At 40.6% G+C, this 21,624-nt stretch overlaps 1 protein-coding gene across 1 annotated transcript in view; it reads left to right on the forward strand.

The window, feature by feature from the left end:
• The window catches only part of GIPC2 (GIPC PDZ domain containing family member 2), a 69,021-nt gene that overhangs the window by 23,847 nt on the left and 23,550 nt on the right, over positions 1-21,624 (forward strand). Inside the window, 2 exon segments of the mRNA XM_036352738.1 lie at positions 1,743-1,928; positions 12,163-12,343. Of these exon segments, the coding sequence (XP_036208631.1) occupies positions 1,743-1,928; positions 12,163-12,343 (367 nt within the window).

Here is a 21,624-nt window from a genome sequence, read left to right on the forward strand (position 1 = left end):
TACCTTGCGGGCCTCTTCCCCTGTCCTCATCACTAGCTTCTTTCACATACCTCTGAAGTTTGGTCAGAGCTGTGCAGGCCATGCTGGACTTTTAATTGTATAGCAGCGGGAGCTGTTTCTATTCAGATACATTTTGATGTGGCTTAAAAAACAATTTAATAAGTAGTATTTATACCATGTCTGAGATTCACGAGGCTTCTGAGATTTATGGATATGTTAAGGCTCAAGGTTCCAGTGGGAATTAAGAATGGTGTGAAACTTAGAACTATAGGGAGAAGGTCTGAGCAAGGCTCTGGGATGAAAGGACTAACAATATTTTGTGGCAAATATTACTTAATAAAAAGTTAAGCCCTGGCCAGTGTGGCTCAGTGGGTTGAGTGTCGTCCCATGCATCAGGAGGTTGCCAGTGAAATTTAGGGTTAGGGCACATGCCCAGGTTGTGGGCTCCATCCCTGGTGGGGGGCGTGCTGGAAGCACCCGATCGATCCATGTTGTGCTCACATCGATGTTTCTTTCTCTCTGTCCCTCTCCTTCTTTTTCTAAAAATTAAAAACATTTTTCATTTAGCCATTTTGGTATAAAACTGTTCTGTTAAAATGTCCTTCTTCAGTTTGGTACATTATTTCTAAACCAAGGCCATGTTTTCAATCCTCCTTGTCCTCTTCCATAGTTTTGTATTTGGGCCCACAAATTACCCAAAGGATGGTTGACGAACTTAAGAATAGCACTGCAGATTTCAGTAAAATGAATCCTATTTTTGAAGGAAAATGAGGTCGAATAAAAACCTGATCAATGTAAGAAGTGCCTTTAAAATCTCCACACAGCTTTGCAGTGTGTCGTCCCATGCATCAGGAGGTTGCCAGTTAAATTTAGGGTTAGGGCACATGTTCTAGTTTTTTATTCTGTCTCTACCATCCTGTGACTTTGGCAAGCTGCATTACACACCCCAGAATTCAGTTTCCTCTTTTTTTAAATTAAGGAATTGGATTAATCTGTAAGGTTCATTTTAGACATTTTTATTTTAGCCCCTCATTCACGAATTAAATTACTTTTCTCAAGCACTGTAATGTAAAATAAAATTTTCCTCATTAACATTTTGTTACCAGTTTTTAAAAATAGTCTTGCATGTATTTTCATTGTGGCATAGATAGCATGACCTGACCTTTGGGAACACAGCCTTTGATTTCAGCACTGTCAATGGGAGGTGACCGAAGATTAAACCACTCTGAAATTGGCAAGACCTGAACTCAATCTTGACTGACAAGTACTGGCTTAGTGACTTAAGGCAAATTATTTACTCTTACTAAGACTCAATTTCCTCATCTGTAATATGGAGATGATAATGTATTTATAAAGTTATTGTGAGCATTAAAGCAGATAATGGATGTAATTTACCTAGCACAGAGTCTGGTTTATGGGGAACAATAAAAAGTACCTAATATTGTTGATATGACCTTTTTTCAAAATTGTTTTTTTTTTCCAATTACCGTTTACATTTAATGTTATTTTGTATTCGTTTCAGGTGTAGTTAGACAATCCCATACCCTACAAAGTGTTCCCTTGAAATTTCCAGCACCTGACCACGCTATTGACAATATTTCCTACCCTGTACTTTATTGATGTAACTAACCTCTTATGTCATAAATCAGGGACTATGTCATTCAAATATTTATTAAGTAAATGAATGACCAGAATGTTTTCCTGATGGAAACTGACCTGAAATGTTTTTTTTCTTTTTTCAGATCTTATATTGCACTTTAAACACACCTAAAGTTGACATGGAAAAACTCTTGGGATCACAAATAGGTCTTGAAGATTTCATATTTGCCCACGTGAAAGGGATCAAAAAAAGTGTGAATGTGTATAAATCTGAGGATTCACTTGGTCTCACCATTACAGATAATGGTACTGGCTGTGCTTTCATAAAGGTAAGTCTGAAAAAATTCCTGTGTGACCTGGGAGTAACACTTCAGAAAATCTACCAGGTCCAAGACAGTTGGAAAAGAACTTCAGGGTGAGAGCCCTTTAAGAAGGGATGGATAGATTGGTAATGTTTCACTAAAAAATGCTTTAAAGACATCATTTTTTGTTTACCCTTTCCTTGAGTTTCTTCTGTTCAGTTTAAACTTCCTCTAGAATTTAGAACTTACTGAAAATCTGGCCCTGGTGCCTACTCATCCATATGAACTCTCTTAGGTCTGTAGTTCATTAACATCTGATGGTTTCCATGCGATTTCCTGATTTAGTGTTATTTCCAAGTGCATATACTTTTGGCCATCTTATTTACTTCTTTAAAAAAGCTCTTCAAACTTTTCTAAATGTTATAATTCTTTTATCAAAATAGAAAGAGAGCACTATGGAGCTGCAAAGGCAAGAGAAGGAAGTTTGAAATGGTATAAAAAAACTATAAGAACAGGAGTGGCAAAAAGAAAAGTAGATTCATCTCTTAAAAATAACAGTTATATTATTGTAATAAGTAGTTGTGAGAACACTGACTTATCGTGAACCTGGCACTTTGCATACATTTTCTCATTTAATCCTTATAATAGTTCTATTTGGTTGGTACTGTGTTTTTCATTTTATTTACTTTTTTGTTGAGGTGTAACAAATTTTTAATGTACAGCTTAATGAATATTTATATACTTACTCATATGTAACCACCACCCAAATGAAGGGAAATTTAATTTCTACCACCCAGAAGGCTCCCTTGTGCCCCTTCCCAATCAGTATTTTTAGCTCTTCCCCACAAAGATAGCCACTCTTCTGACCTCTATCACCATAGTTTTGCTTGTTCTTGAACATCATATAGGTAGCATCATATATTATGTACTCTACTGTTCCTGGCTTCTTTTGTTCAACATAATGTCTGAGATTCATCCACGGGCACTGTTATCAACCTCTGTTTTACAGATGTAGAAAACAGGACCAGGAGGTTTAAGTAGCTTGCTCTAACTTTTCCAGCCGGACAAATTCAGGATTTGACTCCAAGAGATCTGACTCCAGAGCTGGCAATCCTACTACCGAGCTAAGACTACATGATAAACTTCACGCAATAGAGCATGCTTCCATGCCTGTATTTTGTCAGAATCCTGGATTTGCTGATGCACTGTCATCATTAAAAAAATAGTCTTAGGGAAGTTATCTTCTTAATTGTAAATAGTACCTTATTTAACTTCCCGTTTGATAGAATGGCTATTTTTAGCTCTGCAAAAGATATGACAGTGCTGAAGGTTGAGTGGGTGACCAAATGGAAAATCTGTGAGTTGGAAAGTCATGTGGGATTATCTGGGGGAAGCTCAGGACATGGGGCACAGGCAGCAATGCCTTTCTAATGTCAGCAGGGAAGGGCTTGGAAGTTTTGCAAACATGCGTGGATTTTTTATATCTTAGCCTCTGATGTTCAGAGCTTGTGTTTCTATTTTTTATTTAATGCCTTGTCAAACACGTGCCTGCCTCAGAGCTCTAGTCACTGGCCCTGTAGAGACAGAGAACATGATGGCAAAAAGAGGTGGTACATACACCAAACTGCTGCCATATAGTTCAACTTAGAAGAGAAATGAGTATTATACTATGTACATGGTTGGTGGGATTTTCTAAAAATTGAGGGGGGATAATTTCAAACTTACTGAAAGAATGTAATAATAACATGAAGAACTCCTATAAAGCCCTTTATTCAGATCTCCAATTTTTACCATATACTACATTTGCTTTCTTCTTCTCTCTCTCACACATGTATTATATATACAGGCACACTCATAGACATATATGTAATTTTCCTGAACCATTTGAAAAAGTGGATTGCATATGTCATCTCTTTATCCCTTAATACTTCAGAATGTAGTTACTGAGCACAATGATGTTCTCTTATATATGACTACTGGAGGCCCTGTACGTGGAATTCGTGCACAGGAGCGGGGGGGGGGGTGTCCCTCAGCCCGGCCTGCACCCTTTCTAATCTGGGACCCCTTGGGGGATGTCTGACAGTCAGACATGCCTCTGACAATCTGGGACCAGGGTGGCTTTGCCTGGGCCACAGCCACAGGCACCCAGGACCAGGGGCAGGGCAGCTTCGCCAGGGCCCGGCTTTGTCAGGAAGGATGTCTGGAAGGTCATCCAGAAGACATCTGGTCTAATTAGCATATTACCCTTTTATTGGTATAGATATTACAACTATGAAATTCAGGAAACCTGTCAGTGACAAATGCTTTTCTAATCTAAACTAATCTAATGTGTCCATATTGCAATTTTATCAGTTGTCCTAATAAATTCCTCTATAGCTCCCTCCCCCCTGCCCCCTTCCCCAGTATAGGTCCAATATAGGATCATGGGTTTCATTTAGTTGTCATGTCTTTTTAGTCGTCTTTATTCTAGAAAAGTTCCTCAGCCTTTTATATAATATCCCTCAATTTGGGCTTTTCTGATTTTTCCTCATGTTGAAAAGTAGGTTACGCATTTTTGGCAGGAAAATTAGATAAGTGATGTGTGTCCTTCTCAGTGTACTACATCAGAAGGTGTGTTGTGTTGGTTTGTCTCATTTATGACGTTAATTTTTGTCACTTGTCTAAGTTAGTGTCTGCCAGTCTTATACACTGCAGAGTTAAATTTTTTCCAGCAATTCGTAGGGAGATACTTTGAGATTATGAAAATATCCTGTTCTCTTACTTGTATCCCATAGATTTTGCATCTATTGGTAAGTTTTGCCTGAATCAGTCTTTACTATAATGGTTGCAAAATGGCAGTTTTTCTAATTTCATCATTCCTTATATATTTCTTTAAAACCTTCTTATTGAAAAAAAAGCACTCCACTTATTTTTTGGCTTATCTATTATCAGCACGGACAGGTGGTTTCTTATTTTATTCAGTGGGTTATGGTCCATTACTATTGTTTACTTTGATGCTGAAATCCTCTGAGAGTGGCCTGCAGGAAGCCCCTTCAGCTGCTCCTGTATCCTTTTGACATAGCTCCTGTCATTTTGGGAGCAGTTCCTTCCTTTTAGCACAAGATATTCTAGTTTCATCTTATACGTTCTTTCCCCTAGGTCTGGAACCAACCATTTCTGTAAGGAGCTCTTGTTTTTTTAGTGAGGACTGGTATTTCAAAATCAGACTTGGATACTTGTACTCATTCATTGCTGCTGGAGTGTCACTGTTTCTAGGTCCTTTCAGGGGCAGGGTTAGAAAACACGCATTTTAGAATTTACAAATTTACTAGAGGCCTTCACTGCCTCGATCCGCCCCTTGCAGCTGAGGCAGCTGCCTCAATCCTCCCTCGCAGCCGCAGATGCCTGGACCCCTCTCTTGCAGCCACGGTGGCTGCAGCCCCAGCTTCAGCCCCCTGGAAGGATGTCTGGTCTAATTAGCATATTACGCTTTTATTATTGTAGATTATTATACTTCCAATTATATTCCTGTCCCGCAGAGTTCTTCTAGGCTTCCCCATACTTTTCAAAATCATTGAAATACTTTCTCAGAATAGTTTTAGAATTGTTATATTCACACTGTGAAAAATAGGCCTATTAAGAAGAGTTTAGGATTTGTATGCATCTTTTGTCTTTAAACTAAATGGATGTATATAATCAAAGGATTCTATTCAAAAGTTTCTGGGAATTGGTTTTCTCCTGCTCCCACGGCCCCCATAATTGTTATTCATTTGAAATACTGTTGATTCCAATTGCTTTTCTCAATTGAGGTTGAATTATTCCTCTCATTCTTGTTGACTTATTTTTTTCTGAATATGTAAAATATTAACATGATTCAAAAGTCAAAACTATGTTAATAGCTATTCAGAGATGTGTTACTCTTCCCCCCCACCCCCTCACCCCTTCTATCCCACTACTCATTTCCCCCACTCGGTAGAAGTAATCAATTTCATTAATTTCTGGCTCACCATTCCCGAGTTTATTTTTGCCAAGATCAGCAGGAAAAAAAGGGACTTTGCAAGAGTTTAGCATGGTCCCTGTGCAAGGATGATATGCAATCTTCTCTGTATAGTTCCAGCTTTAGTGTATGTGCTGCCGAAGTGAGTAGTTGATATGCTTTTAGTGGTGGCTGGAAGTTGGGTAGGTTGAAGTCAGAGTGGGAGAGTGTGGTAGGGCTTCAGACAAGGGGAAGGTCAGGAGGGAGGATTCCATGCCCAGGAAGGCAGTGTAGTGTAATGTGTAGGAACATGACTTACAATCAGATAGGCCTGCTTTTAGTCTAGGTTTAACCACTCATTAACTTGCTGTGTGACCTTGGACAAGCCATTAAACCTCTCTATGCCTTCTCTCAAATGGGAATATTAGCACCTACTTTATAGGATTATTTAGGTATAAAATGATGACACATATGAAATGTTTTACATACTTATAATTGACTAGAAGCCTGATGCATGAAAATCGTGCAGGAGTAGGCCTTCCTTCCCCTTGCTGCTGGCACCAGCTTCTCTCTGGCATCCAGGACTTGGGCTTACCTGCGGCTGCCAGCAGGCACCCGAGACCCAGGCTTCCCTCACAGACCCGGCTTCATTGGGAAGGTCGTCCGGAAGGACGTCTGGTCTAACTAGCATATTACCCTTCTATTATTATAGATAGCTAGTACCTGAATAATAGTAATAATAATACATCATCACATAATTAAGAGATGAGATCAATGCAGATAAATACATTGAATAGCTCTGCATGGTCCAAACTCTTCAGGTGAAAAGACAACAGACTTAAACATTTATGATTTTAGTACTGAAGTCTCAACATTTCCCAGGAAAAATTATATACATATATATCAGTCAGAAAATTGAGTATATTTAAAGAACAAAATTTTTACATTCCTATAACATTTTAAGACTGGATTTGGCAAACATTTTCTATAAAGGGCCAGATAGTAAATATTTTAGGGTTCATTACAATTTAGGATCACACACTCTCTGTTACAACTACTCAGCTCAGCCATTGCAGCACAGAAGCAGTTATATACAACACTTAAATGATGAGCATAGATGTATTCTAAATAAGTACAACCTTATCTATAGGCACTGTAATTTGAATTTAGTATAATTTTCACATGTCACAATTATTCTCCCCCCAACCATTTAAAATGTAAAAATTACTCATATCTCTTGAGCTATATAAAAACAAGTGGCTATATGAGCCATTGTTAGCTGCTTCCCTTGTTTAAGAGAAGACTTATACTTTGATTCAAAATAGAAATAAGGGATTATACCAGGTGATTAAGGAATGAGGCTAAATTGACTTAAGAAAACTAAATTTATTTTGAATTGATTTATAAACAAACACAAAATGGTCATTATAGAATATCCTCTTGTAGAAATCTTTATGATTTGGGGTACTTTTACATTAGTAGAATTAAGTCAATCACATTTTATGTAGCATGATCATTATTTTGAGAAATATGGTACTTATATATTTCTAACTTTTTGATTACGTAATTATCCAGAACTAATAATCAGCAAGGTTGGAAACATGCAAGTTCAAGGGGTCAGAGGGTTCTAGGATGGAAGTTAGAACCCATGAGAAGAGGCATGTAAAGCCAGAAGAGAAGTAGTGATCTGAGAAATTAGCTAATGTTTGAGGTCCAGAAGCTGTGATATGGATGAAGAGCAGCTTTAGGAGAAGTGAGCAAAAGTAAAGTGGAAAGGTGGGGTTGTCAAAAAAGAGATTGCAGAGTTCAAAGGTGATAGGTCATTTTCTCCCCCAGCTTTATTGAGATATAATTGACATACATAACATTATGTAAGTTTAATATGCACAGCATATTGATTTGATACATTTATATATTGCCAAATGATTACCAAAGTGATAGATCATTTTGAATAGCTATAACCCAAAACTCTGCTCTTGGGGTCATCTCCTCTGCCTTTTTTTTTTTTTTTTAAACTAGATATTTGATCTTGGGTTAGTTAGATCTGTCTGATTCTTAGTGTTTTGTGGAAAGAGCATGGCATTTTATAGTTATACCACTTCCATTTGAAACCCAGTTCTGTTGTTTATTAGCTGTGTTATTTTGGGTAAGCCATGTTTCATTGTGCTTTGATTTCCTCATCCACTAATGGGATATTAAATATTCCCCTCCTAGATTTGTTGAGAGGACTAAATGAAATAATTATTTACAAATGTGAATAAGGTTTCAGGACAGTATTGGGAGGGTCAGCACAGATCTCAAAGTTGCTGACCATGGCGGTGGGGCCTGCAGCTCAAACAACTTTGAATCTGATGCTTAAGACTTTCGGGGGGTTGGGGGGTGGTGGTGGGAGGCCACCTTAGAGTTCTGCTGATACCTGTGATGAGAAGACAGAGTTCTGTAAATATATGGGGTGTAATAATGGAAGATACTATCATAATGTCTGAAATGGTTGGGAATCTCTAAGTTTAATAATGTTGTAAATTCCTATCTTCCAAAAATATATTTAATGTCTTCTTTGCTTTTTTCAGCATCAACCTCCAAAGTCAGGTGAAGGAAAGTTCTGAGTGTTATAGTGAATGATATTAAGTGATGCAGTAAATATAAGTATAGAATTAATGCCTCTTTTTACCCCTTCCTAGTCCTTTGTGCCTGAGTAGCTCTTTTAGCAATATTATTAATCTCTATCAAATTATGGTTATGGTTATCAAAGTATATTAGATTTCAGAAATTTGTCTCAATTGCCACTTCCTTCTTTATCTACTTAGGAAGCTAAGGCTCAGGCACATATAATTAATGTCTCCCACTTTGCTTCTGTATCTGGTTCACCTTATGGTATTCTTCCTCCAAGTTTCTTATGTTGATATTCCTGTCTCTTCATCCCAGATCCGTATCTGCTGCCTGTGATGATTACATATGCTTTGACTTTTCTCTTGCTCACCTGGATTCTCACCTGCTGACTTCTGCCTCTCCTCCCTCTGTCTGGGCACTCTTCTGGTGGCTTCTGTGGCTAATCACAGGGCCAGGTGACCCTACATTTCTTTTGCTCTGCCCTTTAATTTACCGGTAAGATTCATACAGGTCTTTAAAGAGTTTTATTTAGTTAGTTTTATATAACACTTATTTTTAACAAAATTATAACCATGTCTTAAATGAAAAATTATATGTAAAACTGAAAACTGTATGGTACAGTTGATTGAGAAAAATAGGTTCAGAATGTATCAAGAAATAACTTAGAATAAAAATTAAGAAAAAAGTCAAGAGTTACAGATTTTCACATTCTCTAGTACTTTAAGAATGGTTAGGTGACAGAATATTAGGGATTTCTTTGGTTGAGAGTATTACAGGTGTCCCCCATTTCCCCCTCTTTGCCCCCCCTCCACCTGGCTCCCACCCCACCCTAGGCCTTTTACCTCACCATTGTCTGTGTTTATGGGCTATGGAGATTTTTTGTTTGTTGGATCTTTGGATTCTAGTGTTCTGTTTAATCTGGCTTATGTTTCTGTGAGTAGTATGTTGTAGTTACCCTTCTTTGTTTCCATAGCTTATAAGGCTAATGTGCACTTATAATAAAACAATGCCAGTTAGATTATGAAATTTCTGGTTTCTTTGCTTTATAATGAACTATTGTAATAATATTGATAAGTTCTGTTTGAATCAGCATTTTTGTGTCATTGGCATAAAGCATAGTAACTATTACAGTGAACATAGCAGTGCTTTTAAAATTTCAGGGTAAAAAAGAAACCTGTTGTGAGTTTTGGAATATTAGTAATAAAATTTAAAAATTAAAAATGCCCAACTTTCCCAGGTTAGTCTTTTACAACTTTTTTTCTTTTGGCAATATTATGGAGAAGCTGGGGTACATTAGATCAATTTCTCTCTTAACTATTGTACACAGTGATCCATTAGCCAGCTGACTCAGATGTTATTCTTCCACCTGGCAAGAGTGAAGAGAGGCCCAGTGCATGAAATTTGTACACTGCGGGGGGGGGGAGGGGGTCCCTCAGCCCAGCCTGTGCCCTCTCGTAGGGGAGCGGGCCTAAGCTGGCAGTTGGACATCCTTAGTGCTGCTGCGGAGGTGGGAGAGGCTCCCACCACTGCCGCTGGGCTCGCCAGCCGTGAGCTCGGCTTCTGGATGAGCAGTGCTCCCCTTGTGGGAGTGCACTGACCAACCACCAGGGGGCAGCTCCTACATTGAGCATCTGCCCCCTGGTGGTCAGTGTGCATCATAGTGACCAGTTGTTCTGCCGTTTGGCCAATTTGCATATTAGCCTTTTATGCCTCCGGGATCAAACCGAAACCAGCTATCCGACACTCCCCGAGGGGTTCCAGATTGCAAGAGGGCACAGGCCAGGCCAAGGGACCCCACCGGTGCATGATTGGGGCCGGGGAGAAACACGGGAGGTTGGCCAGCCAGGGAGGGACCGCGGGAGGGCTCCAGGGCATGTCCGGTCTGTCTTGCTCAGTCCCAATCAGCCAGACCCCAGCAGCAAGGTAACCTACCAGTCAGAGTGTCTGCCCCCTGGTGGTCAGTGCATGTCAAAGTGACTGGTCGACTGGTCGACTGTCTGCCCCCTGTTGACCAGTGCACATCATAGCGAGTGGTTGAGCAGCCTTAGCATATCATTAGCATATTATGCTTTGATTGGTTAAACAGATGACCAATCAACTGGACACTTAGCATATTAGGCTTTTATTATATAGGATAGCAGCAGCCCCTGGTATTCCTATCCTATTATTCCCAGGAAGGATTTGTGACACCTGAGGCTGATCATGGCCTTCATTTTGCTCCATTCCTTACCTCTGTGGAGGAACTTGTCCATCCTTTGCAGGGTTGTCACTTGTGCAGTTTTCTGGCATTCCTAAAATTTCTTCAGAAATTCTTAGTGCTCTCTTAGGGAGTCTTAGCCCTCATTTTGAGGCTGTAGTATTGTATCTGGGTAAGATAGATTTAAGAATAATCAATTGAAATTTCTCTTTGACTCCTCAGTTCTCACCTAAAATATATGTGGAAAATCCTATTTAATAAAGAGGGAATATGCAAATTGAACATCACACTGTCAGAAAGATGGCGGCACTCATAGCCATAATATGGTGGCGCTCAATCCCCTCAGCCCCATCGGAGTCCCCAAGTCCTTTCAGCCATGCCAGGGCGGGGAGGGTGGCAGGCGCTTGGTGTGGCCGGACCCGCCCTCAGCCCCCCAGCCACCTAGGGCCGGCCCAACGTGCAGGCAAGCCTCAGATGTCGGCTGCCCAGCTGATGCCTGAGGTGCAGGAAAGCCTCTGATGTTGGCTGCGCAGCCACCCAGGGCCGCCCTAGGCTCAGGTAACCAGGGCCTGCCGAGACTTGCGCTGCCAGCAGTGGCAGCAGCAGAGGTGTGATGGGGGTGTTGCCTTCCCCTGATTGCACGGTTGCCTCCCACCCTGAGGGCTCATGGACTGTGAGAGGGGGCAGGCTGGGCTGAGGGACCCCTCCCACTCCAGTGCATGAATTTTCATGCACCGGGCTTCTAGTGATGCTATAAAAATCATTTTTATTGGCTCCGCAAATGGTAAACACACCTGTCTTTTATTAAGTGTCAATTTTATTAGCTAAGGTTGTATGAAGTCTTGAGTCATGGCATTTCTAGCGAAGGGTTAAAAAATATAGCCAGTAGAAAAAGCTCAAGTTCTGTTCTTATGTAATGGGCTTCATGTTGAAATGATTTAATAATCATTTATGGAGGGACTCCTCTCTGCAGGCGTTGTGCTAGCTACAGGGCATACAATGGTGAATAAGACCATCTCCATCCCCAAGGTAAATAAACAATTGCATAGTGGTTATGTTGAACTTGGCAAATTACTTGATCTCCCTAAGTGTCAATTTTCCTGAGACATGAGACTCTCATTGAGGTTGTTAAAATTAAATGAGATAGTAAATGTAAAGTGCTTAGCTTAGAGCTCAGCATATATAGCAAAAAGTACTGCAGAAGCATGATGAGAGTGGTACCTTACCTAATCTCGGGGGAGTGGGCTGGAGAAGATGTCAGGAGGAGCTTCTCAGAGGAGGCGGTGACTGGGATGGAGCTGAATTCTGAATGATAAGAAAGAAGAAGAATGGGTGGAGGTAAGATGGTTGTCTTTTGTTGCTTGGTCTTCCATCTTTAACTGAGCATTAAATTGCATTGTTAATATGTTAATATATTGTATGTTATGTCTCAAGAACATGAAAAGTAATGTTACAAAGTTCTATTTTACATTAAGCAATATCCTTAATTTTTTTTTCAGAGAATTAAAGAGGGCAGCATAATTGACTCAGTTAAAACAATCTGTGTGGGAGATCATATTGAATCCATAAATGGAGAAAATATTGTTGGGTGGCGTCATTTTGATGTTGCTAAGAAGTTAAAGGAATTAAAAAAAGAGGAACTCTTTACCATGAATTTAATAGAACCTAAGAAGGCATTTGGTAAGTTGGTTTTATGTGTGTGTGTGTGTGTGTGTGTGTGTGTGTGTGTATTCCTTACCCTTTATTACCACTATTTATATACTTTTCATACTTATACTTTTCTCTTTGTGCTGAATTGTTTTTTCTTTTACATTTTCTATTTCTAAGTGTTTTTAATTACCGTTTATATTTAATATTATTTTATATTAGTTTCAGATGTACAGTGGAGTGGTTAGATACTTGTCCCCCTGAAATTTCCAGTTTCCCTGACTTAACTCTCTAAGGGAAATGAGTACTGTGGTGTGGTGCCTCGTGCTTCTGGTGTATCATTTAAGAACATAGGAAATAATAGATAGTACTACTTATAAGGAACACAAACATTGAAGGACAAAAAAAAGGCCTAGAAGGACATTCTCTAAAAAAGGCATTTGGAGTTACAGAGTCTTTGAGTTTGATGTGGTTGTTCCAAGCCAAGAACTGCACATTGTGTTGTGTTCATCTTCCTAAGCAGTTCGATTTTTATTAAGTTCGCTAAAGTATATTAACTGTCATTCCTGGACCGCAATAGCAAAAACTTTAGTTACACACAGAAGTGGTATTTAAAATAGTTGTCTAGTCTATTTTAAAGACTTTTCCTCCTTTGGCATTCTGAATTGGCAGGGTGGGATGGTATGAAATTACTTTGGTGTGACATCTGTACTTGCTTGGTTTTAGCCATGGCAGCTGTGTTCCAGCTCTTGTTCAAACCCCCAGGGCCATCTCATCTCCAGGAAAAGGTGCCAGCTTCTCTCAGTACCCAGCACTATTTTAATAAGCCAAGTGACGGCCTAGTGTTCATCAGTGTGAAAATATCTTCAGAATTACTCTGGGCCTGCCCTTACTCATCCATGACCCCACCCACTTGGTGTTCTTTCCTTTGCTCAGGGAACAGAAATATTCCTTGTGGCTTCCCTAGTGGCTCTTTTCTCAGGGTAGTTAATGACCATGATGGGAGGATGCAGTGGGTCTGGGGAATTACACTTCTTCCTTGAGCAGGAAAGTGGCAGATCCTAGCCATATGGAATTGGAAAATGTTTTCTGCTTCCATGTGATTCTGTGTCTTTTAATAGAAATACAGTATAGGTTATATTACTTGTGGGAGACAGAGTTCCAAGAAGATGTAAGGAAAGAATGCTGTATGCCGGTGCTGCTCTGCGGGGCGGGGGGGGCACTCTAGAAACCCGGCTATGGATAAGGTGATGCTGCGTGGTGCATTGCATTGCATCTGAGCTCGCTTCTCACAGAGGAAGGTGGGCCAGCACTTGTTCCTTTTGAAGTGGCTTTGCTTGGTAACCAACTTCCCAGGTGTCACAGTACATAAATTGATAGCACGTAGACAGTTTGAGAGAAATAGTATTTGATTGATTGATTTATTATTATTATTATTATTTTTTAATATATTTTATTGATTTTTTACAGAGAGAAAGGGAGAGAGATAGAGAGTTAGAAACATCGATAAGAGAGAAACATCGATCAGCCGCCTCCTGCACATCTCCCACCGGGGATGTGCCCGCAACCCAGGTACATGCCCCTGACCGGAATCGAACCTGGGACCCCTCAGTCCGCAGGCCGACGCTCTATCCACTGAGCCAAACCGGTTTCGGCAATTTATTATTTAAAAATATTTTTATTGATTACAGAGAGGAAGGGAGAGGGAGAGATAGAAACATCAATGATGAGAGAGAATTATTGATCAACTGCCTCCTGCATGCCCCACACTGGGGATTGAGTACACAACCCAGGCATATGCCATGACCAGGAATCGAGCTATGACCTCCTGGTTCACAGGTCGACGCTCAAACACTGAGCCATGCTGGCTGGGCAGGAATAGTATTTGATTTAGACTCTGTAAATCAAAGTCGTTCTCATAGTACAGCCCAAGGAATATAATTTTCTTTCTACATTTATCTCTGCCTCATAATCTTGTTTTCCAGAGTTAACCTTTTCCTGTGTTTTCTTTGTTGCCTCCTAAGAATTCCATGAATAGACTTGAGAAGAACACTGGGTATGATTTTCCTAAAGAAGGTATATTATTTCAGCATCCTAAATTCTGCTGGTGCTGTGGGTTATACCTGGAGGTTGATATTGGAGCAGATTTTCATTTTCCAAGGCTTTTATGGCAGTTTATCTTAACACAACATAAGCCTGCTGGTTTACATGCATTTTCCACTCTGTGGGTTGGTCCTTGCCCCTGGGCCCCAGCCTGGGGACTTTTCTCTTAGATGTAGGCCTTACTGCACTGCCCATTTTTCAGCCCTTAATTTTGCAGTTTATCTTTTTGCCTCTGAGATAAAGGCAACACTAGTTTGTTCCACATCCTCTGGCGTTCCATCTCAGCGCGTTGCTCTTTGCCAGGGAGGGAGCATATATACATCTGGAGGTACTTGGTGACTAGGCTTCCCCTAATTCTCTTGGTCCTAATCTTACTTTTTGCTATGTTTTCTTCCTCCCTTTGTTTTTCTAGCATTATCCTTGATGCATTGACTCAAATTTTATATTTTGTTTTTATTTTAAATAATTATTTGACTCTCTGCCATCTTGGATTTCTACCAGGAGAAAGGGCCAGTGTAGGTGAGGTAGAATTTTCTTTTTTCTGATTCAAATAGGCCATATTGGCTGAAGCCAAGTCATTTCTGGGATTTTACCAAAAGCCGAGAGAAATGGTCATATACTCCAGTATTTTCCTACCAATTTCCCTAAAGATTTAGCCTCAGAAGCATGTGAACTGTGTGTCCCAAAATACAGGAGGGACTTGTGTAGTTAACTGCCTTGTAATGGAGTAACATGGATGATGAACACAACTCAACTATGAAGAGGGGCATCCTTCCTACCTGCTCCTGTTTCCATAATTAGGTCTGCCACTAGTCATATCCCACTTCTAGGGCCATTATATGTGTCAAGATTTTTTTTTAAAAAAAATATATTTTATTGAGTTTTTACAGAGATGAAGGGAGAGGGATAGAGAGTTAGAAACATTGAAGAGAGAGAAACATCAATCAGCTGCCTCCTGCACACCCCCTACTGGGGATGTGCCTGCAACCAAGGTACATGCCCTTGACCAGAATCAAACCTGGGACCCTTCAGTCTGTAGACCAACGCTCTATCCACTGAGCCAAACTGGTTAGGGCTGAGCTGAATCTTAAAAGAGGCTTGCTCAATGAATAAATTAGGGAAGGTTGTCCTAGGGAGTAGGAACAGAATAAGCAAATATGCAAAGGTCTGGAGCAGTATTATATATCTGGGAATATGATGATGCATGCCAATGTGATTGGAATACAGGTTATAGGTGGTGGTGTGGCAAGAAATGAAGCTCAAGAGTCAGTGGGCACCTAATTATCAAGGGTCTTATTATGAAGACTAGAGGCTCCATGCACAAAATTTGTGCAAGAGTAGGCCTTTGCAGCGCCAGCTTCGTCCAGAAGGTTGTCTGAAAGGTCATCCGGAAGGTCATTGGAGGGTCATTAAGCTGTTTGGCTGTTCAGTTGATTTGCATATTATGCTCTTATTATTACAGATAAAGAGTAGGCAATGGAAAACTAGTGAAGGATTTTAGATAGGGGAGTAACATGATGAGACTTGGATTTTAGAAAGATTTTTTGAAGACTATGTCAGACAGTAGGATGGGCTATGAGATTGAGGTTAGGAAATCCATAAAGATTCAATTGTGTTACTTGAAGAGAAGAAAATGAAATTATGAATTTAGACATGGAAATAAGAAAGGGTTCAGAGGAATAGACAATGGTTTGCTGGAGTCATTTGTGCATACCTCTTTTCAGCTTCATGTTCAATGACATCAAGTTGGTTGTTTGAAATTGGCTATGGTGGAGTGTTTACATCACAGAAATGAGCAAGTGCTGTAAATTGGAGCTTTGTAGCCTGGAGAGGTGATTGTTAAATATTTACCTGCATACCACTCCATGTTAAGAAGGTAGAATTAGTTACCCATTGGAAGTAGAGGTAAAGGAAAAGAAATTGCAAATGATGATTCACATATTGAATTGAAATCTGTGGGGCAATTGAATTGAATTTGAAATCTGTGGGGCAATTTAGTTGGAAATGTGCAAGAAGTAGAGGGATGTTGAGAACAGGGGTTTAGGGTATGGGATTTATGAGTACAGTTGTATGCTGTTTAACAACAGGGATACATTTTGAGAAGTGTTATTAGGCAACTTTGTGGTTGTGCAAACATCGGAGTGCACTTGCACAAACTTAGATGGTATAGCCTACTTACACACCTAAGCTACATGTTATGACCTATTTCTCTATAGGCGAGGAAAATAAATTCTCCTTTACTCTTTGAGTTGTTGGGTTTTAGGTAGGGGGCCTCGATTACCCCTCAGGAGCAGAAGGAGGTGGAGAAGCTCTGAGGGTCAATTGGGGCCAGTAGCTGCCACTTGCACCTGCTGATGGCGCCAGCAGCAGGTGCGAGTGCTTGGCGGGACTGTGGTGTGCAGAAGCAAAGAATTTTCAGTAACCACCAGAGACTCGCCCTGATGACAGTGACTGGCGCCCCTTTGTCTGGAGCCCCTGCTCACCTGCTCCACCATCCTGCTGCGGCCGCCGCCCACCAAGTTCCACGCTCTGCTGCCTGCTGCCAACACCCACCATGTTCCGTGTGTGCCCCCTGGTGGTCAGCACACGTCATAGTGGCCGATTGTTCGGTTGTTCCGCCGTTTGGTCTATTGGCATATTAGGGTATTATACATATAAATGTGTGTGTATCTATAGATATCTACCTAGATATAGATATTGTATACATATGGGTCATGATATAATGCACATATTTCTCACTCTATGTCATTGCAAAAAACATTTGAAAGCCACTGGTTTAAATGACTCCCTTATTGAAAGTCTGTAGTTGAATAGGAACTCTCCCATATCCAGCATGGTTTCTCTTGGTCAGCTGCTTTCTGATCCAGATTTTCCTTCTTCTAGCCATGAGTTGATGGCAACCATCCCAGTCCTTATCAAGTAGCGGCTGGAATGTCTCTGGTGCTATTTTCTTTCTTTCTTTTTTTTTTTTAAGGGCATGGCTCACTTCCTTCCCTCTTTTGCCAATGAAAAGGAACATGTCTCCACAATGAGCTCAACCCTGCAGAGTTTGCCCTGTAAACCCAGATTTTCCCAAGGCTATGAAAATTCACTCTTCCATTTAACTGTCTTTAGGACCAGACTAGCTCAACTGGTTTGTTTTCCTATGAGGCCTTTTAATGCCAGAAAAATAATTATTAAATGTATGAGGCTTTGATTCCATTTTACTTAGAGGAGTCTCTGGTTTATCCTGGAGACTTTTTAAAGTTTGCAGTTGTTGCGCTTCATGGAAAGAGGTTTGTGGAAAGAGTCCTGAAAGTGATAAAGGGAATTGAAAGAAAGTTTACTTCCTAAAGCACCGATAGTCTTTATTTTGGGGTTAGATTTTGTAACAGCCCTCTGGCCTCTGTCTTCTTTTAGAGGCTTCATTTCTGTGCTATGTGTCCATCGGAATAGGATGTTCAGTATGTGAATTATGTTTGAGTCATTCACAGCTGGAAAACTCGGACCTCAGCTTCGTGATTCAGCTTAATTGATGCACTTGTTTTTAAAGATTAAATACATATGATTTTAAAAAGAAACTCTGGCTTTTAAGTTTTGTATGGCTTTTTAGATATCTCAAACATTTAGATATTTCAAACTTTCTATTATTCATGCTATTTCAAACGACAAATGTTTGTGGTGCTTCTTCATATGTATTGAACTCTACCAGATATCCTGGGGAATATGGACAAAGTTACAAAAGGACAACAAAAGTGCAAGTCATCAGGTGCATACACTCTGCCACATACGGCGGTGTGGTAATGTGACATCAGGTGAATGAAATTAACCTTTCTTTGCTTTGGTTTCCTCACACATAAAATTGAAGATGATGACAGTATCTACCACACAGGGCTGCTGTGAGTTTTAAAATGATAAACATCTGTAAACAGTCACAGAATAGTCCTTAATGCAGAGTAAGTCCAATAAGAGTGAGCTGATATTACTACTGTTATTATGAATGTGTAACCTTTTCTTTAAGTAGTAAATTTAGAAACAAGATGAACCTACATGAAACAGGAAAGACAATGTGGGTGAGTTGCTGATTAGCAAGTGTTTGTTGAGAATTCTGGTACGCTTCCAGATCCTGGAAAGACAGATGGTAATATCACATCTCATATCAAATAGTGAAATATATCAGTCTATCATTGTCATAGCTACGATTTACTTTTCTAAGTACTTACTAAGTAGGAAATCATTTAATCCTTTCAACTATTCTAGAAGGGTAAGCAATTTGTTCCAGGTTTTGGAGCTAGCTGGCAAGTGAAGGAGGCAGGCTTCTAACCTAGGCAGCGAGTCTCTGGAGCCAGCTCTCTCAGAACTATTATGTTGTCAGCATATTCGTTGTCCTCCAGGAGCTTACATTTTACATAAAGGAGCGGGTGCGTTAAGAATCAAGTAATCAAAAGAGGGGACATCTGGATACCTTCAACAGTAAACATAGATTAAAAAGAAAAAGACTTAAATAATTGCCCTGGCTCAGGTAGCTCAGTTGATTAAAAATGTTGTCCCCATACATCAAGGCTGCGGGTTCAGTCCCCGGTGAGGGCACATACAAAAATCAACCTGTAAGTACATAAATAAGTGGAACAAAAAATCGCTGTCTGTCTGTCTGTCTGTCTGTCTCTCTCTCTCCCTCTCTCCCCCTTCCTCTCTCTCTCAAACCAATAAAAAAATCAAATAATTCTATTAATAGCAGTGATAGCTACCATTTATTGGATGCTTATTAGAAGCAATATGGTCTTGTGGTCTAGAACATAGACTCTGGGTTTAATTTCTCCCTCTGCTGCTGACTACCTGTGTGATCTTGGACTAGTTAACTTACTCCCTCTATGCCTGTTTACTAATCCATGAAGTGTTGTGAGGATTAAATGAGTTAATGTATGTAAAGTACTCAGGATAGTGCTTGGCACATCGTGCTACACGAATGTTAGTCATTGCTACGAGGACTACTACTCTTAGGGCCTGATTTAATCCTCATGCCATTCCTATGAAGTTTTCCAGATAAGTGACTGAGGCTTGGGCAATTAAATGCCTCAGTGAGGTCACGCAGTGGTGGGCGGGAAGTGCAAGGATAACACTCCAGTCCTTTTTGCTCCCCAGGCTGGTGCTCGTAACTTTATGTGTTACTGCCTTTTTAGAACTGTGCTATGTGCTGTAATGCAGATTTAAGCAAAGTGGAATTTCGCTGACCTGTCCATGACTGGGAGGGGTTCTAAGGCTTAGAGGGTGAGGGTGGCTGGGAGAAGTGGTACTATTGGGAAGGACTTCCCCAAAGAGAAAGCCATGGGACAGATGATGTTTGGCAGGTCCCACTATTATCAGGGACCTGTGTCCCATTCCCAAGTAACTTCCCTTGCGAGGTGACAGGACATCCAACAGAGTTGCATAGTGATGTTAGAGCTGTAAGACCCGTGGCCTTGCAACCTGAGGTGAAAGACTCCCTGTGCCCTGGGCTTGGCACACTGACTTCGACAGAGAGCTTCAGAGTAGAATCCGTGTACACTGAGCCTAAAGTCAGCCCTCCAGATCCTGAGAAGGGGAGAGACTTCTCAAGCATAACCAAGACTCAATTTCTTACCAAACCTGTGGTGCAGAGAGCTTCAAGTCAGGTTCAGTCTGACATTTCTCTTTTTCCAAAATTGTGGAGTAAAATTTAAATCCACTACAGAAATTTCAATGGGTGTTCAGAAAAGGGAAAGATACCAGCAGGCTGGACTAGGTGAGAAAGATTCCTAGAGAAGATTGCACTTGAACTTGGCTGTGGGGCCTGGGAAAAGTATAGCAAGGAAGGATGGCTTCCTATGGGAAGTGTTCAGGACAGTAACGAGTCTAGCCTTGGAGGGACTGCAGCACATCAGGCTGCACAAGTAGCTCCAGGCCCTAATCAGAGGAACTCGGAAAACTAGGAGGGGGACTTGAGCTTGTCTTAGGGGATAATAGGGAGTCATTTTGATATGAGAACTGAAGAATGACATGATAAAAGATTTTAAGGAAGTAAGCCCAGAGGGACAATGAAGCCATATTCGATTAGAGGAGAAGCCATGTAAGAGGCTAGGATTAGGGCAGCAGTGGGAATTCAAAGAAAAGAAAAAATCCTGGGTAATAATGTTAAGGCAGAAATGGGGGTTGAGGCACAGTGATGATCCTTAGCTAAAGCAGACAGGAAGGTTGAGAAGAAGCAGATGTGACTCCCCAGATTTCTACCTCGAGAGCCTGTGATAAAAGTGATCATTGGAAATGAGGCCGTCGGGGTGTAGAAATGGTGTGGGGAATGTCAGGGAGAAAAGTTCAGTTTGAGATGTTGTGCATTTTATCTGACAGTGGCACTCTTTTTCTTTTTCCTTTTTTTTTTTTTGGCAAAGGTTTAAAGTGCTCACAATGACAAATTTTGCAATGTAACCTTTTTATGTTAGAGCTTGTTCTGATACCTGGTTAGACATGTGTTTGGCATCTACCACAAAGACAGTATGGAAAAAGATACATGAAGAGCAAGTTCTTTCGTGGGGTGGCCGATGTGTTAGATGAATTCTGAGTGTAACTGATACATGTGTGTCCACTGTAAAGACCCAGCTGGACAAATACCCTGGCTACATATGCACTCGTTTCTGCTCTAATTGTTGTTGACCTAAGAATATCCAAAACTTGCAGAGAATTTTTATAAAAATTTACTTGAGCCAAGCAGAGGGTACAGAAGCCTAGAAGCAAGATCTCAACAGACTGAGGAAAATGCTTCTCAGAAAGACCATTGCACCTTCTTTTCTGCATTTGGAATTAAGGAGGGAACGAAGGGAAGATCACTGAAGACGAGAGAGAGCAAGGTGTGGATTGGATTACAGGATAGTTAACAGGGTTGTGTGCGCTTTTGAGGGTGGTTTCTCTTCTGAGGGGTCTGATGAGGGGTGTTTTAAAGGTGTGTTCACCTAGATGCATGGAAACAATGGGCTTGTTTAAAGCAAAGATAAACCTTTTACTAAAGAAGTTATATGTCCGGGGCGTGACCTGCCCATGTAGGGATTTATGATCACATTACTCTGCGAGGTTACTTTCCACACAACCTCTTGGTAAGAATCAACCAATGAACACTGGCTGGGTAGCTCAGTTGATTAGAGCACCCCCGTCCTCCACCCCCATGACCGATATACCAAGGTTGTGGGTTGATTCCAGGTCAGGGCACATACTGGTATAAGAAT

The sequence above is a fragment of the Myotis myotis genome, unplaced genomic scaffold (genome assembly GCF_014108235.1).
Source record: "Myotis myotis isolate mMyoMyo1 unplaced genomic scaffold, mMyoMyo1.p scaffold_m19_p_2, whole genome shotgun sequence".
In the NCBI taxonomy this organism is placed as follows: Eukaryota; Metazoa; Chordata; class Mammalia; order Chiroptera; family Vespertilionidae; genus Myotis; species Myotis myotis.